The sequence below is a fragment of the Capricornis sumatraensis genome, chromosome 22 (assembly GCF_032405125.1).
Source record: "Capricornis sumatraensis isolate serow.1 chromosome 22, serow.2, whole genome shotgun sequence".
Lineage (NCBI taxonomy): Eukaryota > Metazoa > Chordata > Mammalia > Artiodactyla > Bovidae > Capricornis > Capricornis sumatraensis.
Genome location: NC_091090.1, coordinates 32024973 through 32049848, shown reverse-complemented (window position 1 = coordinate 32049848; position 24876 = coordinate 32024973). Strand labels below are relative to the sequence as shown.

The 24876-nt window shown below is 54.6% G+C and overlaps 2 protein-coding genes across 2 annotated transcripts; both read right to left on the bottom strand.

Moving 5' to 3' along the window:
- Positions 1-288: 288 nt before the first annotated feature.
- DHX16 (DEAH-box helicase 16) lies at positions 289-12343 on the bottom strand. Its single transcript, XM_068961174.1, has 20 exons — positions 12031-12343; positions 10435-10685; positions 10189-10351; positions 9847-9903; positions 7636-7890; positions 7233-7436; positions 6962-7153; positions 6233-6343; positions 5971-6086; positions 5297-5507; positions 5010-5108; positions 4751-4903; positions 3220-3360; positions 2865-3027; positions 2650-2768; positions 2492-2559; positions 1650-1812; positions 1389-1550; positions 947-1120; positions 289-451 (listed from the first exon to the last, which is right to left on the bottom strand). Exons 1-20 carry the CDS (start codon positions 12235-12237, stop codon positions 323-325), a joined length of 3138 nt encoding a protein of 1045 aa, XP_068817275.1. The 5' UTR covers positions 12238-12343; the 3' UTR covers positions 289-322.
- A 3057-nt stretch (positions 12344-15400) lies between these two features.
- PPP1R18 (protein phosphatase 1 regulatory subunit 18) lies at positions 15401-24246 on the bottom strand. The gene is made up of 3 exons (XM_068960458.1): positions 22073-24246; positions 17592-17802; positions 15401-16208 (listed from the first exon to the last, which is right to left on the bottom strand). Exons 1-3 carry the CDS (start codon positions 23681-23683, stop codon positions 16189-16191), a joined length of 1842 nt encoding a protein of 613 aa, XP_068816559.1. The 5' UTR covers positions 23684-24246; the 3' UTR covers positions 15401-16188.
- Positions 24247-24876: the final 630 nt, after the last annotated feature.

Genomic DNA, 24876 nt, shown 5'->3' with positions numbered 1-24876 from the left:
TAAAGCTGCTGTGTAATTTAACTTGTAAATAATAAAATCTACATGAATATATGAGATCCAATTTCCATGTCACTTTTTTCTGAATCTCAAAAGTTCACCATGGAATTTACCTGGTGGTCCAGGGGTTAGGACTCCACACTTTTCACTGCGGAGGGCAAGGATTCAATCCCTGGTTGGGGAACTAAGATCCCACAAGCCAAGTGGCCAAAAAAAAAAGTTCCCCATAGCTTTACTCTAAAAATATTTTTATTAATAGATATTAAATAAGGTACAGAAGGAAAAGGAGCTGGTGTTAGGTTCTGATTGTTCTGTCCCCTGCTCTTCACCCTAGCTCTTCCCGTGTCTTGCCTATTTTTTTGGGCATTTTCTTAGCATGGGGATCTTCTAACTCCTTGGCCTTGTAATAGTGGGGCGCCACTTCGAGAAGCCAACTGCTCTCAATCTCCAATACCTGCAGGAGGAGAGAAAATCAGCAAGATTCTCTTGTCCATCCTAGATTCTGAGATGTGTGTGATTTTTAAAAAGGTTCTCCTTTTCCCTTCGTCTGCAGGGCAAGGGAAATGGGTATCTGGCTCTAATACTCTAGATCTCAACACTCTGTTATATGTTGTTCAAGAGCACAAGTAAGCTAACCCTAAACAAAAGCCTGAACCTAACGACTAAAATACACTCAGGACAAAGGCCACACCTGCTGCTTTCACCATTATTATCACGGCAGCCCCTGAAGCACCGAGACAATGCATTCAGCACTTAGTGAATGAACAGTTAGATCTTAACGGATGCTGAGACAGCTTTAGAATGGATGCCTTTCTGTCTTATCCTACCTTAAACCAAGTTGCTCTCCTCTTTCTCTGCCAGTCCCAGCAACCTGAACCTGGGTTTTTCGCATGCCAGAATACCATCTCCCACACAAGCCACCTGCCTGGGCAGGCCAAGGTGCCCTCACCTGTCTCATGAACTCTTTGGTGGTCAAGACAAGTTCATGGTAGAGCAGCCAGCGTGGCTGTTCCTCAAAGAGGGAAGAGTTGGGATGAATGAACACTGTCTGCTGCTGTTTGACTGTGCGGTAGCCGCTGCGAGTCAACCGTGCTGTGTGGTAGAAGTAGCCAGCAGTGATGGCCTAGAAGCAGGCGGGAAAGGAAGTCAAGGGGAAAGGCCAGTATCCAGGGACCCTCAGCACTCGCTACCTTTTTAGTGCAGGTTTTCACTTCACTTCACTTTGGGAGAACTAGGAAGGTAAGAACCTCCAGTGCCCCAAGAAGAAAGCACAAGGGGAACCCACCTTACCCAGGGAAAGGGGCACGTTCTCAGGTCGCTGGCCCCAGACAAGCTTGCTCCTCAGGAGATAATGGGTGGACTGCAGGAGACTAGACTAAGGAAATGCTGACCTTTCGGACACGGATGTAGTCCCCTTGGCAGGAACTGAGACCAACTTCCACACGTTCCAAGAGCCCTTCCAGCTGCTCCCGCACATCCCGGGCTCGGCGCATGGATCTGAACTGAACAAAGTTCTCATAGCACCACTGGGAAGAGTAACCACTCTCAGCCCACTGTGAAGAGAGGGGAGGGGAAAAGGGGGTGTTAAGTTTATATAGCAGGACCAGAGTCCCCTGTGCCCTCCTCATTCCCATTCACCCAAGCCCAGGGACCTGTGTATAAACATTCAGCAGAACCAGGTGGTCCCCACCAGGGAGGAAGAAGTTGACCCGAGCATTGTCAGCATGGACGACCTTGTCCTTAGGTCGGTAGAAGATGGAGTTGTTGACAGAGAGCATGGCAGCCACTGTCAGGATCTCCTCTGAACAGCTGTACCTGGGGCAGGAAGGGAGAAACATGAGAGCTCAAAGCAAGACAGAGGAACAGACTTGGTGAACAGGAAAGGGACTGCGGTGTGATGGATGTCCTCACGCAGGGGCTGCAGGCTGGGCTGATGGCTACAAATCAGCGTAGACTGCTTCTGGTGGCAGGGGCGCAGGATGGGGGTCCAGGAGGTGAGGTCAGGCTGTAGATAAAACAGCAACAGGAGAGACGTGCAGGGAGGCAGGGGCAGGAAAAGGTCATGAGGGTTCTGCAGGAAGAAGGTGTGCATTACAGCAGTTCCTTTAAGTTCATGTAATGCCTTTAACTTCAACCACAGCCAAGGTATGGCATTACAAAGTGGTCCCGCCACAGCTGCATCTAAATGCTCTAGTCAGAAACTGGAGGAGAGAGTAAGTCTCCAAGCCAGCCCTCCCTCAGCACCCCTCACAGATAAAAAGTTCCAATTTTCTTCATGCTACATTCTTGGCTATCTCACCCATTTGATATCATAACCAAAGACAGGATGGTGTCTTGTGGACCTCAAAAGGGCAATAAGAGTTATCCAACAACTTGTTATTGGTTAAAGAGTAATGTGGTGGAGAGAAAAAGGAAGCATACAAAGATGGCCCCAGAGACAGAAGCAGGCATGGCCAGTGTGTGTGCCAGGGGCCCGGCTGAGTCCAGGGCTTACTTCTCAGAGGCCAGGATCATTTTAGACAGCATGGGGTCCACAGGCAGCTCTGCCATCTTTCGACCAGACTAAGGAGAGGAAAGAGAGTTGAGGCCACTCCTTCAGGTGTCCCCCCGCCCCTCGAGGGGTCACCCCAGCCCACTGCCCTTCCACCTCACCGTGGTGAGCTCCCCAAGGTGGTTGAGGGCTCCTAGCGCATAGAGCTGCTCCAGAGCCAGCAGCAGGGTCTCATATGGCGGCGGGTCCAGGAAATCAAAGTGCATTAGGTCATGGATCCCTGGAAAAGGATGAGCGGGGTTAGGACAGAGTCCTTCGCGTGACCAGTGATGGCAACCCCACCCTCCCCTCTCAGAGGACTGGGGAGCCCAGTCACCTAAGCTCTTGAGCAGCAACACGACATTGCCCAGGCTGGTCCTCTGAATCTCGGGCACCGTGGTTTCCTCCAGCTCGTGCTGGTAAGCCCAGGCAGTATACAGGCGGAAGCACTTCCCTGCAGCCACCCGACCCGCCCGGCCAGCTCGCTGATTGGCAGAGGCCTGGAAAGAAAGGACCGTTTGTCAGGCCCATTGACAGTCTGGTGATGGAAAAGAGAAAGGGCGGTATTTCTGCAAGAAATCTGGGGGCTGTGGGTATGGACCACTAACCCCCTGCTGAGCCATCCCCACTGCTTCTGAGTTGGCCTGTTGTCCCCCTCGCCCCATGGAGAACCCACTCCAGCCCAGGCCCACCTTGCTGCAGGGTGTGACAGTGAGCGATTCCATGCCTGTGCGGGGGTTGTAGCTCTTCTGCTTACAGAACCCTGGATCCAGCACGTAAATGATGCCCTCAATGGTGAGCGAGGTCTCAGCAATATTGGTTGCCACAACCACCTGAATGAGAGGATGTGGGGTCACCCAGAAACTCCACCCACCTAGTTACCCAGAAAAAGTCATTTCTGGAAGATAAGGAGTGGACAAACGGGGGCAAAGGAGCAGGAGCTGAAGCGATCTGTGGCCAAGGTCAAGAGAGGGGAACAGACCAGCAGAGAGGGGAGAGAGACGTGGGAATAAGCAGGGCACAACAAGGAAAGGAAAGGAAGAGGGTTCAGGGAGTTTTTTTCAGAGATGGGAGTTGAGGGTGTTAGGCTCCTGCCCCATCTTTCCCACTGTTGCTTTCATAATCACCTTCCTATGTTAGTTCCTAAAATAAACCCCCTGATGAGTCTCGCTGCTCTACTCCTGCCCCTGGTTATGTGGCATCCAGAATGGTCCTTTTAAAATGTGAGCCTCTTACATCACTGCCTGCATCCTTCAGTGGTTACCTTCCTACCTGACAATCACAGCCAAGCTCTTTTAGGCCCCAAGTTCTCCAGCCCCTGGCTACCCTTCTGATCTCATCTCTGAGCACCTGGGCTCCTTGCTCCACCCCTGCCCTCACACCCATCCTCCCAGTGCGCGATTCCCTCCACTTGGCGCACTCTTCTTCCGGATTAGATGTCAGCCTGGCACCCTCCCTTGCCAGGCTGCAGCTCCAGCTTCACTCTCACCTCATCAGATGGGGTGTTCCTACACCCTAAGGAAAATACCTTCCTGCCATTCTTTCCCCACCACCACGACTCCCCTGGATGTGCACTGTACTTCTTCAGAGCCTTTGTCACAAATTGACATTATGTATTTATGTGTTATTTCCTAACCTCTGTTAGTCTAAACTCCCTGAGGCTAGAGACTTTGTTTAGTTCATCACTGTATCCTCATCCCTTAGAACAGTTCCTGGAAAGTGGGAGGAGCTCTGTAAATATTTGTGGAAAGTTACATCTTTGCTCACAGTCCTTTGATGACCACTCACTGGTCTGAAGTCCACACTCTTCCTCCTGCCATCAAAGGCTCTCTCTAGCCACCATCCCTTTACTTTGCCATGTGAGCCTTCCACTAAGCCTGCTAGATTACTCTGACCTCAAACACCCCTTAGGCTTTCCTCTGATACTCCCCCAGCATCTTCTTTAAAGATCCAGTTCAAATCCTGCCTCCTGGCACACCCAGACCCTCCCTTCTCATTGCATCTCTGCCACACTCACTTTCTGGACCATGCATTTGACTACCTCTCTGTCCTTGCCATTGTCACCCTCTCACTCCAGCGCCAGCAGTGAGGGGCTGGCTGACTGCCACCCAGCCTCGCAGCTGTGCCCAGGACACACCTTGCACAGGGCATGGGCATTCTTTCCTTTTCTCCACTAACTGTGCAAACCATAGGGGATGATGAACGTGGGCTTCTCCAACTGACCTTCCGTGCCCCTGGGGGCGTGGGCTGGAAGATCCGCGCCTGCATGTCAGAAGGCAGGTTGGCATAAATGGGCAGCACCAGGAGCTCCCGGATCTTGGAGCCCAGGCGGCGGCAGCGATCCTGGAGCATCTCGCAGGCAGCCTCGATCTCCTCCTGGATTTGGGTGGGGAGAGCAGCACAGGACCCAGAGTCACGCAGGGCCGACCCGCCAGCCCAGTCTTCCCCGGGATACGTACAGCAGCCCTGCCCCACATCGCACCTGTCCTGTCAGGAACACTAGGATGTCCCCGGGGGGCTGAGTCACGTGGATCTGCAGCACGGACACCACACAGGCCTCCAGGTAGTCCGCCTCCGGAGCCTGGGCAGGAGGACGCGGAGTCATGGGAGGGCCACCTGCTCCAGCAAACCCCTTCCTCTCCTCCCAGCTCGACATACACTTCATCCCGGTTCCCCTCAGGACTCTCATCCCTTCCTTCCCTCCAAGGCCAATCTCCCCCAAGGCTCTGCTGCCTTCACACTTAAGCCCGCCCTCCCTGAGGGGGGCACCTTGGTGTAGAAGATGTCAACTGGAAACCTGCGTCCAGGGATTCGGAAGATGGGGGCGTCATCGAAGAAGGTGGAAAAGCGGGCCGTGTCCAGTGTGGCTGAAGCCACCAGGACCTTGAGCTCAGGTCGGAACCGCGCAACATCCTTGATCAAGCCAAAGAGAATGTCTGTGTGCAGGGTCCGTTCGTGGGCCTCATCCACCATCACCACGCTGGGGAAGGAACGGGGGCAGCAGTGAGCCGGGGAGGGGTGGGACACTGAGGCCCCCAGAGGAGAGAAACAGAAGAAAAGAGCCAAAGGGTGAATGTGGGAGGAGGGGGCTCCAAGGAGAGGCCAGTCATCCCAGTTAAGACAGACAACAGCAAGTCAGAGAAGCAGCGGGCTTGTGAGTCTACAGCATATCCCAGCCTGCGCAGACAACAGCACCCACGATCTAACCCTGACTCTCTGGGCCCATCTCAGTGCTAGGTCGGTTAAAACCATAAAGATTCACGAACCGGTGGGTAAGTCAGAAAGGAAGACAATGGCCAAACTGGCTGTTGGAAGTGAGAAAACAGGGTGGGAAGGAAGGAGAGAAAAGCCAGAGGTGAAAGGATAAAGGTGCTGAAGGTCGGGAGAGCAGCAGACGGGAGGGAGGCGAGGGTGGCCGTGGGAGCTGGGGGAGCTGTGCAGACCTGTAACTCGCAAGGTCAGGCTCAGAGAGGAACTCCCGGAGAAGCATCCCATCCGTCATGTAGCGCAGGACGGTTCGCTCTGACGTGCAGTCCTCGAAGCGGATGCTGTAGCCGACCTGTTGAGGGGTCCGGGAGTGATGGACAGTTGGGCTGGTGCTCCTGGGAGGGAGGGCCAGGGGACAAGGGCGAGCACCTGGACGGGCAGGGGCTGAATCCCAGACCCGAAGGGCTCCCCGCAACCCTCAGTCGCCACAGGTCTCACCTCATTGCCAAGCTTCACACCCATCTCCCGGGCCACTCGGGCAGCCACACTCATGGCTGCCACTCGCCGGGGCTGGGTACAGGCGATCTTCATACCCTTCCTTGTGTAACCCTGCAGGACAAGAATAAAGAGGAGGCTTTCCCTTTGCTAAACATGCAATTCAGAGAAGCTGGAAATGCAGGCCAGGGCAGCAGGAACGGAGGAACAGACAGAAGCCGAAAACCAGACAAAGATCAACAGATAGGATGGCAGACCTGGAGCTCCCAAAGGGTCCTCACCCAGCCCTGGCAGTCCCAGCCTGTTGGGTCATCAGGTTCAGGGCTCTGCGAGATGTGAGCTGAAAAAGGACTGACCGGCCGGGCAGACCCCAAAGCAAGGGGAACAAAGGAAGGCATAAAAGCAGGCGAGGTCTTTTCAGTCCTCATTGCCTGGCCCTGCAGAGGCCAGGCTGGTGGAGCGCGGGGTCGCGATCACACCCACGTGCCATCTATCCATCTCCACCTCCTGCCGCCTCAAAGGCACAGCGCGCCCCCCAGGCATGGACCCCGTGGCAGGAAGTGAGAACAGAAACGGGAAAAGGGTGTGGTCCTTCCTTTGAAGACCCTCACCACTGAGCAGAAAAGACTAAGGGAGTGAGACGAAAATGGAAAGCAATGACATAAAACCCCACGACAAGGAGCTGCCAGCACAGCTTCGGGTCAGTGGCAACTGAGGGCGTGGCTGCCGTACCTCCTCAAAGAGGTACTGTGGGACCTGGGTGGTCTTGCCGGAGCCCGTCTCGCCTTCGATGATGAGGACCTGATGGTTCGCAATAGCGGCCAGGAGCTCCTCGCGGAACGGGAACACAGGAAGGCTGCGGCGCACGGCCTGGATGGACTCCTTCTGCTGGGCCTGAGTGGGGGCGGGCGGGGGCGACGGCTCCTAAGGAGGAGGGAGAGGGCCGTGAGCATCAGGGCCGGCGCCGGCCTCCTCAGGACGTCCCTGTGCCCCCCACCCTCACCTCATCGCCCTGGAGCTGAGTGGCCCGGACAAACTCAATGGTCTCCTCCTCCTCCAGCACCAGCTGATACTTGGGCTCCTGGGAGGCAGCATCTCGGGCCCCAAACTTCAGGGATGCTGCCCCGAGCCGGGCCTCCTCCCAGCGCCGCTGCTCCTCCCCAGGGGCGCCGGACTCCTCCTCCACTAGATCTACCGCGCGTGCAGGCTACGGAGACAGGGGGACATGGAGACAGGGGGACATGGAGACCGAGCTGCCCTCTCTGCCCAGCGCCCCCTCCCCAGCTGCTACTGCCACAGAGAAAGGCAAGACAAGAGAGGGCCCGCCAAGCCGCCACCCTAGTCCCCGAAGCCTTCCCTCCCCTCCGCTCGGGCACCTGGGCCGGAGCGGCGACCCCTCGCCTCACCTGTCCTCGGGTCTCCTCGGGCATGTGGTAGCGATTGGTGGCCTCCAGCTTCTCCTGCTCCCCAGCCGCCCGGTACTCCCGGGCCAGATCCCGCACACGCCGCTTGTACCTGAGCTCCCGGCGCTCGTGTCGGCTCAGCTCCACGTCCCCGAAGAGGAACTCCTCGTCCGCCAGCTCGGCCTCCAGGTCTTCCAGCTTCTCTCGCTCCCGCTTGGCCAGGTACTCTCGGCGGGATTTCTTCCTCAGCTCAGGGACCTGGGTCAGGCCAGGGCAGTCAGAGCCTCCCCTCGCTAGAAGAGTGACCCCTTCCCCCTGTCCCCCTAAGAGGCACAACCTCCTGGGCAGGCCGGCCCGGGGAACCTAAAGATGTGACCTCCACCGCCCTTCCCTTTTCACTGAACAGCCTAACGAGGAGCCCGACATAGGGCCCACACGCTGCCTGCCAGCAGCCCGGACGGTCTTTCCAGGCAGCCTCACCATCTTTGCCAACATCGACTCACCAGGATGATTATGTGCGTATTTTCTATTCTACCCTCGCTATTTCGTTCGACTCAGTGTAAAGGGAGAAAACATGACGATGTGGAGGCAGAGGTCTGCAACTGAAAACAACTGAGACACTCAAAATCTGCCAGGGGCCCTCCCCTCGGGGGCCAAGTGTATCGGGTTGACCAAAGAGTTCATTCCAGCTTTTCTGTAACATCTTATGGAAAAAATGCCAATGAACTTTTTGGCCAGCTCAATACTTAATTGCTTGGTTTTTTGTTCCATGATACACTAAAACGGAGTTTATGCTCATGACCTGATCTGAGTACCACAATCAAATTCTCCTTCAGCCTGACAGGCACACCGCTGGACAGTACCCGCCCCTCGCCCCACCATGGGATGTACACACCACCACCCAAGAGGCGCTGCTGCTACAGCTGTTTAATCTGAGTCTAAGAGAGCTGCAAGACCCAATTTCCACTTTAAAGTAAGCACTGGGACAGAACTTAACACCACAAGATACAGATCAGATAAATCCAGAATGTAGGACATGCCATACAAGATAAGACAGAAAGAAAGAGAGAAGGGGAAAATGAAACAAACTGAAAAGACCTCACACTCAAATGCAACGCATGAAACGTGACTGGATTCCAGTTTGGAAAAGCAGTTATTAAAGACATTTTGGGATAATTGAAGAAATCTTATTGTGGGCAGACTCTTAGCTGATACATGAGACTCCTCTTCTCGGCTATGACAGTGCAATGTGTGAGAATGTCTACAGGCACCAGGGACGTGCTGATGGGATAAAATGCCACAATGTCTAAAACTTTCATATGGTTCAGAAAGGACCAAAAAGCTGCCATTTACACAAACATTGAAAATACTGCACGTGGTATTAGCAATTTTTTAATCCTAAAAGCCTGGATGGATGTTGTTATGCTATTCTTGCAACTTTCCTGTTTGTGTAAATTATGAAGATTTTCATAATTGAAAAAGGAAAGAAAAGTTCAAGCAAGTAAAAATACTACATCAGCACCAAGAGACATCTCAGAAGTCTCTGGCTACAGTCACTTTCTGGGGTGTAACCTGAGATGGATACATCGGGGAGACCCGATGGCCACTAAGGCATTGTTAAGACACCAAGAGTCCCGAAATTCTTTGGGGGAAATCTAAGCGTGACTGACATGGGAAGTCCAGGCCTTCAGAAAACTGCAACCCTACCGAGGCTCCCCGGTAACAAGTCTAGGGCATGAATCGTAAGGGCCCAGTCCCTGTACAGTGAGAAGACCAACTCTGAAAATCAGTGGGTGATCACAAAGCCCGGGGGAGGGGGAGGTGGGGTGGGGAAACGGAGGGATTAGACGATAGGAAGGTACCGGGAGATGGTGTGCACAAGCTCAGCGGTCAGCACATCCCTGGGCAGTATGACCCTGCCCTGCCCCTGTCCTCCAGCCAGCCCCTTGACCTTCCAGCTGCCTTTTGAGTACACCTCTTTAAGTCCCAGGAACAGGGAAATACTTCCCTCACTAACATACTGTCTGATCTGATCCTAAGGAGTCAGAGGGTTTCTGGGCCACTTCCTTCCCACTACAGTTTAAGTCTATCCTTAGCTGGCGCCTCAACCAGAGACCCAACAGCCCCACCACACCTCCTCTGCATGTTTCCTCCCTACCCTAACCACTCCATCAGGAAGCCTTTCCCTTTGTCTTCCTGGGCACAGGGACTCACCATGGCTTTCCGGTCTTCCTCAGCCATCTTGAGGCGCTTCTGAGCCTCTTCGTAAGCCTAGGAGAAGGCAAGAGTGGTCAAAGTCCCCGTGCCCACAGCCATTCCTGTCTAGAATCACAAGGATCACTCAGATGTTCCCTAGCACAAAGAAATGTACCCCCTTCACTGAGGAATCTCTGTGGTTACAGGTTCAGCAGAGAGCCACCTTAGCCCAAAGAGATGACCAGACTACTGGAGGCGGCCCCTTGTCTTCCCAGAGATCACTATCTGCGGTCACACCCAACCTCAGATCGGATCCAGGGGTCTGCCTGAGGACTGATGGAACGTGCTGCTCCAATGCACCTTCTTGTCTGACCGCTCCAGGACATTGCGAGTCCGATCCTTGTCCCGCCGCCGAACCCGCTCAGCGAATGCATCGCGTTCCTCCAGGTCCTGAAGGCGCTCTCGCTCTGTCCGCTCCCACTCATCCTCCGACTCCGGCTTTTCTGTCTGCTTTTTCTTCTCCCTGCAGCCCAGCCCGGAGGATTAACTGAGGGCACTCAGAGGCTTCCTGTCCCATCACCCTCTCGCCCCCTACTTCTGACTTACCCTGTCTTCCTCTTTCCTTTCTCAGAAACTTGTTCCTCCTCGTCGTCTTCCTCTTCCTCCTCACGTTTCTTCCTGAGGTGTTTCCGTTTTTTCCGCTTCTTCTGGACACTGCTCCCAGCCCTGCCCACAGTCTCCTCGCTGCTCTCCTCACTGTCCTCCAACAACATATAAGAGCGGTTCTTTTCCAGCAGGGCTCGGGCCTCTCGCTCGGCTGCCCGAGCTGGCTTTTCCACCACTGCCTTCCGTGGGACCTGTCGGGAGAGAGAGAAGTCAAGGGGATGTAAGCAACTCCTGATCTCTGCCCACCTACTCTGCCCAGTTCCTAATTTAAGGAGTAACTGATCTTAAACCAGCTGTCATTCTATCTCTTCCCCAAGGCTTCACACCATGTCCATCAGCCCAAATGGGGTCTCTCAGTTTCTAAGCCTATCCCGTGCACCCCCTGCTAGGTACTAGAGATATAGGGGTAAAGAGACAAAACTTCCTGCCCTCATGGACTTTACATTCTCACACTCAATTCTCAACTGCTCAGCCTCTGTTCTTCCCGATGACTAAGTCATTCCTACCCAAGGACTGGACAAGGATTGTCCAGATTGTTTTGCAGAGCCCTGTCATGGGCCGGCACTGTACCGGCCTCCAGAGATACCCTGGTGAACGGATTAACACAGAGCTCCTACCCTCACATCAAGTACATTCTCATCTTTCACCAAGTGCAAATGGGACAGCCACACCAAGTTATCTGCCATGAACAAGTTCAACACTTTTAGTCTTACTGTATAATTTCTGAGCTCTTGTTCTGCAGGGTACAATTAGGTGGTATGAATACAAAGACAAAAATCACAGTCTTGCCTTCCAGGAGCTCACCATTACACCTTTACTCTTCCCCTTTCTTTACCCAACAAACTCCAGATAATCTTTGGGCCTGCTTTTCTCGATCACAGCCACACCACTTCTACCCTCCCACAACACTGCCCACACATCTCTTCTATAGACTCACTCTTCGAAGGGTGGGCAACACCCAGCATCACCCGAAAACTTACAAGATTTGTTAGAAATGAAGAAACGAAGAAACCATCCCAGACCTACCGAATCGGAATCCTCATTTTAACAAAAAGCCGTGGATGAATCCTAAACCTGTTTGAGAAACACTGCTCTGTAGACCCTTAGTTCAGTTCAGTTCAGTTCAGTTCAGTCGCTCAGTCATGTCCGACTCTTTGCGACCCCATGAATCGCAGCACGCCAGGCCTCCCTGTCCATCACCAACTCCCGGAGTTCACTCAGACTCACGTCCATTGAGTCCGTGATGCCATCCAGCCATCTCATCCTCTGTCGTCCCCTTCTTCTCCTGCCCCCACCCAATCCCTCCCAGCATCAGAGTCTTTTCCAATGAGTCAACCCTTAAGCCCTCCTCAATCTTCTCCACGAAAGTGGTCGTCCAGCCCGAAAGTGATAACTGCTTGCAAACTGAGCTTAATTCTCCGTTGGACAGTTAGCCCAAGTGAGTCCAAACTCCGTTGGACAAGTAACCTGGGGGCCCCTCCCCTGCTCCACCCACTTTCCCGCCGCTCCCACGCCCGGTCCCGCCTCTCCCAGCACCTTGTTCCAGAGTCTCAGGGCGAAGTCCCGGGCCGGCCCACTGAGGTCCAGGGTATCGGTGTCTCGCAAGCGCTGCACGAACTCCTCTGCCGAGGCACAGCGCTGCGCGGTACCGATCAAGAACTGGGCCACGTGCCGCTCGCTCAGTCCCAGTACCGAGTGCAGCTCGTCTTGCACCCAGCGCTCCAGCCCCGCCGGTGTCGCCATGGCGACAACACGCTCCCTATTCCCGGCCCTGAAAGTGTCTCCAGCTGCCACGTCGGCGGCCGGGCGGGTCGGGGGCCTAGAGCTCCAGGATGGAGCCTCTGCTCCGGAATGGAGCTGCCTGAGAACCGAGGGGTTCGGTTTCCGATAGTCCAAAACAATCTTCCTGGACCGCTGAGGCCGGAAGTGGCTGCTCTTTTCCGGCCTATGCACTACGGTGGCCGAGCGAGTTCAAATCTCGCGTAATTGTACGCGAAGCTCGGAATAAAACATTTTCATTTCTTCCCCTACTGAATTTCTGTTGCCCTCTGTTGATCATTCGTGAGTATTACACCCATTCATTTCATTCAACTATATTAAGAACCTAAAGTGCCTGGTGGCTCAGGTGGGTAATGGCACCCCACTCCAGTACTCTTGCCTGGGAAATCCCATGGATGGAGGAGCCTGGTAGGCTGCAGTCCATGGGGTCGCGAAGAGTCGGACACGACTGAGCAACTTCACTTTCACTTTTCACTTTCATGCATTGGAGAAGGAAATGGCAACCCACTCCAGTGTTCTTGCCTGGAGAATCCCAGGGATGGGGGAGCCTGGTGGGCTGCCCTCTATGGGGTCACACAGTCAGGCACGACTGAAGCGACTTAGCAGCAGCAGCAGCAAAGTGCCCGGTGGCTCAGGTAGGAAAGAATCTGCCTACAATGCAGGAGACCTAGGTTCTATCCCTGGGTGGGGAAGACCCCCTTGGAGGAGTAAATGGTAGCTCACTCCAGTATTCTTGCCTGGAGAATTCTATGGGCAGAGGAACCTGGCCTACTACAGTCCATGGGGTCACAAAGAGTCGGACATAACTGAGCGACCAACACTTTCAGTGTGGGCCAGGCGCAGTTTTAGTACCCAGGGATATAGCAAGGAACAAATCAGAAACAAATCGCTTACTGAATTTACAGTGGCAGAGGGTTGGGGGTGGGGACCAGCCTGACAGAGACAAGATACATAAAAATATAAAATACTAAGTTATATGGAGCCAAAAATAATGCAAGGTGTGTTGTGGGTGCTTGTGGGGTGGGGCATTCAAATTAGAAGATCAGGTCCATGCTTGTTACAGATCAACTAATTAGGAGTGACCTTTGCTAGGACCTTCTGCAAGAAGTGAATACAGGTTAGGCTTAATCAAGGACTCCAGGCAGATGAAAACTCAAGATGTGGAGAAAAAGCAAAGGTACCCTCTTTTCTTGGTGCTATCTCATAATGTTATTTTAAAAGATCTGCAAACTAAGAAATATGCAAATTGTATTCTGCTTTTTTTTTCTTTTGCTAACAGCTTGAGAAAGTCACTGGTGTCTGCTTAATTTTAAATACGCAGAACTTGTTGCTTGACTGCTGTCTGGCCTCTGGTTCTGCTTCATAATTTTACAATTAATTGGATTTATCTGACACTGTGTTGGGAAACTAAACATTTGTTATTCCAACTAACAGCCACAAGTAGTTCCACATCATTGACGTCATGAGTGCACTGTTTTCTGTTTCTGAAATGGACTGTGAACACCCCTGGCATCTCAGACCTTCTTACTTCTGCTTTCCTGGGTCAAAACTAATTAGGGTCTTTACCTAATTAGCTACTAATGTGAGTACTCTCCCTCCATACTCACACCCTCTCTGAAGTGGCTTATTCTTTTGACACCTTGCTTATTCCCTTGCTGGGAACATATCTGGCATGTGTTTAAGATCAATTTTTCTAATACATTTTGTTTTTAATAAAGGAGGACCTTCCTCTAGTGATAGGACTATATCTGCCATATCTTTATTAGCATGGAGAACTGGAAAAAAAATCTGATAAGTAAAATGTAAATATTCCACACGTAGAAGATACAAATTCAGTGAAACAGGAAAGTGTCCCAGTGCCAACTATAGTTGGGCCACAAAGCCATGAATTATCTATGGTTCTTAAAACTTTAGGAATGTAAAACCAGTTGTCTATCAGAGAAGACCCTTTTCAGAAATCTGCCCCTCTGTACTATTTTGCAGCAGTTTCAAGAGATTTATTACTTACAGTCTTGAGTCTTGGAGTAAAATCCCCTGGATTAGCTAGCCACTTCTAATCATACACTCTCTGGCTGCTTGCCTTGCACTAGGCTTCTGGATACCAGAATCTTTCAGTTCAGAGTGTCCTTTGCTTCCAAATTTTTATCTCCTTTCATCTGCTCATTCGTTCATTCATTCTGAAGATAATTGTGTGTGTCTATCAGGTGCCAGGCATGGGGATGCTGCAGTGAACCCAGCCGACTGTTTGTTATCATGGTATGTCCAGTGTGGTGGATGATCCAACTGTCCTTCCTCAAACCAGCCCTAGACTTAAAAAAATAATAATTTAAAAAATTATTTTCAAATCATTTAAAATAGTTTATTTATTTTTGGCTGCACTGGGTCTTCAATGTGCATGAACTTTCTCTAGTTGCAGCAAGTGGGGGCTACTCTTTGCTGAGGTGGGCAGGAGGGCTTCTCACTGTGGTGGCTTTCCTCGTTTCAGAGCATGGACTCTAGGTACCCGGGCTCAGTATTTGTGGTACACCAGCCTAGTTGCCCTGCAGCAGGCATCTTCTGGAGCAGGGATCAAACCTGTGCCCCCTGCATTGGCAGGCGGATTCTTAACCACCAGACCACCAGGGAAGTCCAAAAAATTTTTAATTTAATTTTTTTAAAAAAGAGAGAAAACAAAACAGGGAGTTCCCTGGTGGTCTAGTGGTTAAGATTTGATGATTTCATCATGGAGGCCCAGGATGAGTCCCTGCTTGGGGAACTGAGATGCCGAAAACTGAGAGGCACAGCAAGAACAAAACCAAACCAAAGCAACAACAAAAACTCCCCAGTCCCTCTCCTGTTGGTCCTTGGAGAGACCAGTGCCAGGTTCTCCCAGAACCCACTCTCCACGGTCAGTGCTGAGCTTCCGGGTCCCTGTCATATTTTCCCCTCCCACAGCCACGGCTGCTTCCTCTTTATGGCTAGTAGGAAGGTGAGAGAGGCCTGGAATGAGGAACCCAGAACCCACTCCATCCCCCCCTACCCCCATTCCCTTTTTCAAAAGAAAGAGAAGCAGCAGGAGAGTCGGAGAGAGCTCCATTTTATTACAGAAAATAAAAACAAAAAACAAAAACCCAGGCAATTGAGAAGGAAGGAGACACGGGGGGAAGAGAGCTGAGGTCCCTCATGACTCACCTCACACCCTCCTCGCAATTCAATTCAATTGTGAACCACCAGGAGGAACAGAATTAAATAATTAGAGGGGGATACAGAGTCAAGATTCCCAGCCTTCCCTCTTCGGGGAAAGTGAGACACGGGAATACTGAGCAAAAGTGGAGGAAGCCATACCCCGGGTCCCCCCAGTGCGGGGACTTCAGGGGACAGGGAAGAGGATTCTATGTGGACACGCAAGTAGGCGTGGCTTGTAAACCCAGGACTTTGGCAGGTGGGGCTGGGGATGGTGGGGGTGGGGGGCTGTAAACCAGGCTGTAGTCAAGAGAAGCAGCAGGAGCTGTAAACAAAGGGGCAGGGACCTAGGAACAGGAGGGAGAGGTGCTGGAAATGCAGTGGGGGCTGGGTCTCCCAGGGAGATGGGGGAGCCTCCAGGGGGCAGGAAGGAGTCAAGGAGAGCGTACCCTGCCCATGGAGATGGCAAGGGTGCTCCATCTCTAACCCCGCCCTGTGAGCTCTGTGCTCCTCCCCAGGACTGGATGGGGGTCTAGGATCACCTAGGAGGCACCAGCGTGTCTGAGGAGGGTGGAAACTGAGCGGTTGCCTCTGCCCCCAGAAACAGGAAGAGGAAAGTGAGGTGAAAGATGCTGGTTGCCCTTCCCTGCCAGGCTCATGTTGAGGGTCTCTGTCTGTCTGCTCTGAACCTTCTGGGCTCCAGAATCTTCAGTTCCAGGAAGGAGGGAGGTATATCTCCGTGTTGGAAGAGGGTCACCTCCGGCAAGACTCATCTGTGCGAGAGGAGGCAGCAAGGATAGAGGATGAGAGAGGGTCTCCGCCTCCCGCCTCCCCACCCACTCCCCACACTGAAGGCCAGTTGGCATGCAGAAAATCTTATAACATCTCTCACATCCTGAGTGCCTCTTGCTACTACTAGTAACAGCAGGATCACTCATTTCATTTAGCCTGGATTCTCTGCCAGCCATTCTCATAACTTGTTTAATCTTGCAATAACCCCAGGAGAGGTTAAGTTATTCAATGTCCAGCTGTAGTTCCTAAGTGCTTCCCCAAAAGTTCTTAACCCTCTCAACAATTCCAAGAGGTGGTTATTATTAACCTCATTTCAAAAATAATAAACTGAGGCCAGAGGTCAAGCAGTTACCCTGAGGTAACACCACAAAGTAAGAGACAAGATGGAATTCAAACTCAGGCCTGTCTGATCCAAATCCTGTGTTAACTACACTGTAGTGCTCAGAAAGAGTCCTGGTTTAGAAATGTGGAGATCTTATGTGCCCTTTGCTTCTCAGGACCTCAGTTTTCCCATCTGTTAAAAGGAACTGTGAAAGAGGAGAGTGAAAAAGTTGGCTTAAAGCTCAACATTCAGAAAATTAAGATCATGGCATCTAGTCCCATCAGATCATGGCAAATAGATGGGGAAACAGTGGAAACAGTGACAGACTTTATTTTTTGGAGCTCCAAAATCACTGCAGATGGTGACTGCAGCCATGAAATTAAAAGATGCTTGCTCCTTGGAAGAAAAGCTATGACCAACCTAGACAGCATATTAAAAAGCAGAGACATTACTTTGCCAACAACGGTCCATCTAGTCGAGGCTATGGTTTTTCCAGTAGTCATGTATGGATGTGAAAGTTGGACTATAAAGAAAGCTGAGCACCGAAGAATTGATGCTTTTGAACTGTGGTGTTGGAGAAAACTCTTGAGAGTCCTTTTGACTGCAAGAAGATCCAACCAGTCCATCCTAAAGGAATCAGTCCTGAATATTCATTGGAAGGACTGACGTTGAAGCTGAAACTCCAATACTTTGGCCACCTGATCTGAAGAACTGACTCATCTGAAAAGACCCTGATGCTGGGAAAGATTGAAGGTGGGAGAAGGGGACGACAGATGAGATGGTTGGATGGCATCACCGACTCAATGGACATGAGTTTGAGTGAACTCAGGGAGTTGGTGATGGACAGGGAGGCCAGTCCATGGGATCCCAAAGAGTCGGACACGGCTGAGAGACTGAACCGAACTGAACTAAAGGAGCTGTAGGGCTAGAGTCCCCGCCAAGCTCCTACCAAGCGCCAACATTAAATCCCCCTTCCTCCTGAACTGCAGTGCCCGCTCAGACCAGCAGGCGGCGCCAACGGGCCGGCGAAGTCTGCGCTCACCCACTATCAGGGCCTTGGTGCGCAGCCCGCCCTGAAGCTCTGGCTGCAGCAACAGCAGCTCCTCCTCCTCCTCTTCGTCGTCGGCTTGGGCCGCTGGGGGACTGGGGGCGCTGGGGGCCTCAGGCTCCGGGCCCAGCTCTTCTAGCACCGAACTCTCCGAGGGATACTGATACGTGGTCTCCAGGGCTGTCTCGCTGAAGGAGATCTTGAGCTGAGGGTGGGCGAGAAAGCAGGGAGGAGGCGAGGTCAGACCGCAGGGTAACAGGTGCAGGACCACAGGGAGTGGGGCCTGGGTTTGGGCACGACTCGCTGACTTTGCCCGCCCCGGCCACTCTGGAAGCCAGTTTTCCTTTCAGTACTCGCTACTCGCTGGCCAATCCCAGATTTCCCCTCTTCAGTCATATCGTTTGAAAAAACATTGACTTTGGCCTGAGCTTCGGCAGGGGCCTGGGTAGCAGGAGTGAGGAACCCAGGATCAAGGCTTCTGCATTTGGAGTGTGGGAAGTGGAAAGGTAAAGAGAAATTAAAAACCTGGATATAAGTCCTGTGATCAGAACTGAGTCTTTGGGCACCCTGGGAGCAATCGGGGGGCTCTCCAGGGGAGGTGAGAGCTGAGTTTCCTGGGCAGGAAGGAGCTGGCTGGGAGGGGGTCACAGGCAAAAGCCAAGTCAGGCACATTGGTTTCCAGAGCCTTGGTCCCTTACTGTTTGGGGCAGAACCCAGGACCCTGAACACCAGCCCTTCCCACCTTTTTACACACTCCTCTCCTGCAGCTGAAGTAAGCCCCCAGGAAAGGGTCTTGGCTCTGACAGGGGAGCGGAGACCAGTAGAAAAGCCAGAGGACCCAAAACCCATTGAGATGATAAGCCCAAGTCCCTGAAAGCGGTAGCTGCGGGGGAGGTGACAGGGCAGAGAGGAAAGTCCAGGCAAACACAGGACGGGGGTGGAGATTGCACCAGAAGGGACGTGCAGTGACAGAGACAGGCGACCAGAAGGAATCTGGAGGGGGCAGAAAATCCTCGGAAACATACTGGAGCAAGAGCCGGCGAGCCCCAGCTGTTCTCACCACCTTTTTACCCTTCCCCTCTGCCCTCCTAAGAAGCTCACGGGGAAGGGGCAGGGTGGGATTAACTCTAGGAGCCAAAGCGATTAAGGAGACAAACAGGATTCCATGTGAACTGCTCGGAAAGGTCCAGAGGATCTCCTCGGGCCTTCTCCAGCATCCGTTGGGGAACCTGGGGATTGGGGGCCCTGCATCCCCGAATCTCTCCATCAACTGGCATATGAGAAGAGAGTAACCCGGATGGTGGCTGGACAGGTGGTTGCTAACACTTGGGTCCCCATCGGAAGCGAGAACTCAGAGACGTGTGTGTCACTCTCTAGGTCCAAACCTGGCATGGGCCCACCTCTCTGGGAACAAAAGCCAGAACCTGGCCAAGGCCTAGGAGGGGCTCCAACGTGCCCCTCCCCACTCAACACTGTGCACCCTCCTCCACTCCAGCCACATGGGCTGTGAATTCCTCCAGGCTCACCCCAGGCATTCTTACCTCAGGGGCTTTGCACTGGCTGTTCCCTCAGCTTAGAATACTCTTCCCCCAAATATCGCTGTGGCTCCCTCCCTTTGGATCATGCTATTATAAAGTCGTATTTGCTCCTCCCACCATCTGGCCCTCAAAGTTCCATTTGTCCCTGTCCTAATTATTTCCCATAATCACTTAACCACCTTCTAACCTAACCTACAAAAAGAAAGTCGCTCAGTCGTATCCAACTCTCTGGGACCCCATGGACTGTAACCCACCAGGCTCCTCTGTCCATGGAATTTTCCAGGCAAGAATACTAGAGTCGGTTGCCATTTCCTTCTCCAGGGGATCTTCCCGACCCAGGGATTGAACCCAGGTCTCCTGCATTGCAGGCAGATTCTTTACCTTTTGAACCACCAGGGAAGCCCTAACCTATCAGAGGATTTACATATTTGGTTACTTATTTTTGATGCTGTCAATAGAAGCATGGAAGTTGCTTCAGTGGGTAAGGAAGGCTCCATTCATCCAGACGTCAGATGGCATCCCAGCAGACCAACCCTGGGGGAACACTCTTGCTGGGCGGAGGGGGGGAGGGTGCAGGCCAGCCTGCACACGGTCTACCCCCAGTCCGCGTCTGTGGAACAGCCAGCTGGTACAGTTGAGTGACAGGAACCAGACCCCTCATATCCTAACTTCTCCAAAGGAACCACTTCTCCTGCTGACAGGTTTACCCAAACTTCTGGGAACCCACTTCTGTTTTCTTTTCATGTCACCTTTTGAGATAACGAGCTCTATAGTTTATTACCGCTCTGGCAAAAGGAGCCATTTTATTTGCTCTCTGACCATGTTTGTCTCTCCCCCAACCCTGCTTCTCTCACCACCCCCCCAACTTCTGACTGGGCTTCTCAGGAATGCACAGCCTTCATGGGGTGTGTGTGTTGGGGGGGGTGGGAGTGACTCACTCCTCTCTCATCAGCTATATAAGGTCACGAGGGGGCTGGGGAGAGGAGGGGCTGACCTCCCAGCCAGAGGGGCCTCTGGGGAAGGGCACGGGCCATGGCCCAATCCCTGGGCTCCGTGGCAGGGCTGGGGCTTCTTTCCCGGTGGCAGGGAGACCTTTGATGGAATTAGCCTGCAAACAGGAGTTATTTAGGGAAAGGGGGACAGTGTTAGATGGCAGGGTCCTCCTATCCCTGATCTGATAGGCAGGGCTGGACATGCCCGTCCCTGATGAGCAGGGTGCTGGGAGAGAGGAGAAGGCCTCAGGGAGAGCTGAGGGGAAAGTGTCTGGGCCCAGAGAGCTCTGCACTGCTTCTTCCCCACCCCCACCCGAAGCAGCTGCTTCCTTATTCTCTCACCACATCCTGAGCACAGTTCTGGCCAGGCCCGTGGCCCCATGTTCGCCACTCAGCCCCACCAGCCTTCCGGCCCCCACCCCAGGCTTCCTGTTTGGGCGATCTGCTTCCGGCTCCCTAGCTCCCTGACCTAGGACCTAGGACCTCCCTCACTCTCACAGGTCCTGCCCTGCACTCAGTCCCCAGCCTTTGGGCCCCAGACTTCATGTCTTCCCCTCTTTGTTCCTCCCCAGAGGCACAAGACAGCCTCTATGGTAGGAAGTGACTTCTCTGAACATCTCACCCTGGTTATTCCTGACCTAGTTCCTTGCCCAGCCCAGAGGCAAAGGGGTCACCTAGCAGTCAGCTCAGGACAGACCCAGGGTCCACGGCTCTGGGATGGGAGCTTAAGCTTCATGTGAAGATGAACTGGGGTCTCCAGTGACTCCCGACCTTTGTGCTTTCCCACTGACACCGGGGACACGAAAAACAACCTGAGGATGACACACACGGGATGAGGGCTGGAGATGTTAGATACAGAACTTCTCTTTCCTTGGAGATTTTCAAGCTGGAAACTGGTGTATGGGGCAGGAGTTGGGCCAGCGCCAGGGTAAGAAGTCAGCTTGGCTGTTTCCAACTTCCCTGCACTGCCTTTTTTCCAGTTTAACCTCTGACCTTCTGCTGGCCCCAGTCCCTCACCCTGCCCTCGACTCCCATTGTGCTCTCTGCTCTCAGCACAGTGCCTCCAAATTCACTTCTCTTTCTTTCTACCCCAAGAGGAGGGAGAGGCCAGGAAGAAAGGGGAAAACCAACTGCTGAGCCAGTTCTGGAGAGGGAGGGGACGCCCAGGGAGGAAGGACTGGGAGGGAGTGGTGGGGCGGGGAGTATTTTGGAAGAGGAGAAGGCTTTTCTTGTCCCAAGAGAGAAGGGAGCACTGTCTGAAGCCGTGGCCCAGCTGGGGGTGTGCAACCCCGAGGTCACCCACTTCAAATGGCCTCTGTGTGCATCTCTCCCATGGGGCAGACTCGGGGTTCAAAAGCCTTCTCTCTGCTCCTTGGCTAGCCCCTGTTCCACTCCCCTCCCCAACTATGCTAGGATGTCCCCACTCCCCCCTTCCTTGGGTCTGTGAGATGTTCTTCCACTCGCTTCTCCCTGCCATTTCTCCCTAAAACCCGAACCCCTCTGCCTCCCCAGGCTTCCTACCCCAGCATTCTTTTGCCCACTTTTGCCCTGCAGACCCTGCCCGCATAGATTCCAGGCTGTGGCCTCAACTCTGGTCTCCCACCCAGATGGGCTGGGCTGGGTCAGAGACTCGGGAATGGAAAGCATGGGGGGGTGAACTCAGAGCCTGAGGGAGAGAAGAGTGAGGAGCCTGGGCACACCCTGAGAGAGACACACCCAGGACAGCGAGCCTGATTGCGGAGCAGGCTCCTTGGGCTGGGAAATGAATGGAAAAGAAGGGCCACAAGAAGGAAGGGTGTGTGTTCAGGGGAGGAAGGGTGGCAGCAGGAATGAACAAGAATAGATGAAGACAAGGATACAGAGGTATAAAAGAAGGGAGAGAGACAGGAGTCCACAGAGCAGTGATGGGGGGCTGGCCAAGAAGTCTGGGTTGGCTGCTCCCTACCTGTTTGTGGCGCCTTTCAGGGGACCCCTTGACAAGGCAGCTGCGGCTGAGGCGGAGGTAGCCCCCCAGAACCAAGATCTCCTCGGCAGTCGGGTACCGCTTCTTCCCAGCCCCAGGGACCGCCGTGTCAGCTGTGGCTGGGGCAGCTGGAGTGGCGGGGGCTGCAGGGGGCGCGGACCGCCGGGGGTTGACTGTGAAGGTGTGTCCGCTGCGGCGGGGGGCCCCCACCCCTGGCCCTGCCTTCACCCCGTAGAAGAGCCGGCTCATGAGGGGATCCCCAAGGGACTGGGGGGCAGGTGGGGCTGGGGGTGGGGGAGACAGAGGGGCTGCGGGTGGGGGCCGGAGTTCCCCTGCTTCCTCTTCCTGCCGTCTAGAGGCTCCAGTCCCGGCGTCCTCTGGGGAGAGGGGGGAGGGCGCAGAGCAGCGGTCCTGCAGGGCGCCCAGAGGCCTGCTCTGAGCGCCCGCCTCCTCCTTCTCAGCCTCTGCACCCAAAGGACCCACGTGCTTCTCGACAGACTCTGGAGTGTCTGGTTTCTGGGGCTGAGGCTCTGTGTCCCTGGGTGTCCAGTCTCGGGCCTTCCCAGAGTTCAGGGTCCATTTCCATCCTTCCGGCGGCCGCAGGCCCCTCTCGCCATCCTCTACGGGGCTGGGCCTTTCTTCCGCTCCCTCTGGTCCTGCAGAGCGACTGTCTGGAGCCTCCCTTGTTGGGGTCTCCGACGACGCTGTGGTCCCTTCTGGGTCCATTCTTGGAATCGGCCTCTCGTCTTTTCTCCCCCATTCCTCTGAGCAGTCTTTTCTTTCTTCTCCTGAACTCGGCCTCCACTCTGATGCCTCCAGTTGTCCCAAACTCTGTCCCGGAGACTCTCTGGGGTCAGGCCTCCATTTATGGGAGTCTGTCAGGCCCAGCTTCTGGTTGTCAGACTCTTCAGGGCTCCGTTTACTGTCCACCACCTCTGTTATCCTGGGGCTTTGTTCTCGGGGCTCTGCCAGTCTCAAACTCCGCTCAGTAGTTTCTCCAGGGCTCAGCCTCCATTTCCGCACCTCTGACAGTCTGGAGCTCCTGTCTCCAGCCTCTCCTGGGCTCTGCCTCCAGTCCCGAGACTCCAAAGGCCTGGGGCTCGACTCTCGAGCTCCCCCTATCCCCAGCCTCTTCTCTCTGGCCTCGCTGGGACTGAGCCGCTCTTCCCTGGACTCTCTTCCCTTGGGGCTGGGATCCCGTGTCTCCCCGGGGCTGGGTCTCCGCCCCCGGGTCTCCAAAGGTCCAGGCCGTTTGTCCGTGAGTAGCTCTTCACTCCGCTGCTGTTGCTGCTGCTGCTGCTGCTGCTGGCGCTCTTGCCGGATAAATCGGTTCTGGTGCACAGGCCCAATGGCCTCCAGGAGGACAGCAGACTCGTCTGGGTTTGGAGGTCCAGCCTCCGTAGTCCCAGGCGCAGGGCTAGGCTCCCCAGGAGACAGACCAAGCTTGGCCCGGCGGCGCTCCAGAAGGCCCCGCTTCCAGGCTGGCATCTGCGACAGCCGCTCCCGCTCTGCCGTCTCACGGCCGCGAACGGCTGCCTCTTCCTGCCGGCGCCGGGCTAGCAGCTGTAGCTTCCAGTCTGGGATGGTGGCCATGGTCGCCTTGGGGAGGGTGGGGGAACGCTGGGGGGGCAGAGAACAGGAAGGAGAGGCTCCAGAGGGGCCCAGGAGGTGAGAATGGGGCTGGGGGAGAGGAAGCAGGGGGAGAGGTGGGTCACAGAGTTGCTGAGGGTGAGGGCAGTGGGAAAGGGGGCGGCGGAGGCGGGCAGAGAAAGGGGAAAACCTGAGAAAGTGAAGAGGAAACTAAGAGCCGGGTGATGGGGTTGGGGGAGGTGGGTCGAGAGGAACAGTGGAGATTCAGGGCAAAGACACAGGAGTCAGATTTGTGGGTACACGTTACTGGGCATCAGAGACAGTCCCCAGGTTGTGAGGAGAGGGAAAAACGAAAGAAGTTGGCACGAGGGAGAAGAGAGAAGAGAGGCTGGGGGTCAGCGGGGCAGGATCCGAGCGAGGTTGCCTGACCGCTACCTCAGGAGCGGCGGGAGTGGGAAGCGAGGTCAGCGGGATCCCCGGCGGAGAGGGGGCAGTGGGACCTGAAGGGGTGTCGGGAAGGTGGGAGGGCGGAGAGTGGACAGGTCCAGGGGAGAAGGGGGAATCGGGGGCAGAGGGGCGAGGGAGCTCGGCGGCTGTAGCCCGGCGAGTCTCAGCGCGGGCCCGGGAGGTCCGGGCTCCCCTTCCAGCTCCGCTTGAGCCACGCCTCTCAGACCCCCCAGCCCCCACCCCTCCGCCCTGCACTCCGCCCCGGGGCGGGCCAGGGGAAATACCCTCCCCCGGGGACTTTCGGAACCCGGCGATCGGAGCTGCCAGCTCGTTCCCAGAACCCTGGCGTCCACCCCCCACCAACCCTAACCCGGTCCGGGTCCCGCCGCCGGCCTCCGCCACCGGCGATGCCCCGGGGTCCCGGGCGAGCGAGCGCCTCAGGCGTACGGAGCGCCGGCTCCACACCGCTTCTCTCCGGAGCCGGCCAGTCTCGCGCCGGGGTCTCGGCGCTCATGGAACCCCGACCCCGCCAGCCGTCCCCACCCGGCTATGACCGCACTGACGGGCAATCTCGGCACAAAGAGAGGAGAGACAGCCCGAGGTCCGCGCCCGGGACGGAAGGGAGGGGACACCCCCTGCCCAAGTCTGAAGCCCCTGGGTCAACTCACATGCCGCGGGGCTCCCGGGGGAGGGGGTGCGAAGGAGCCTGACGTCCGGAGAGAGGAGGAGAGGAAGAGGAGGAGAGAGGG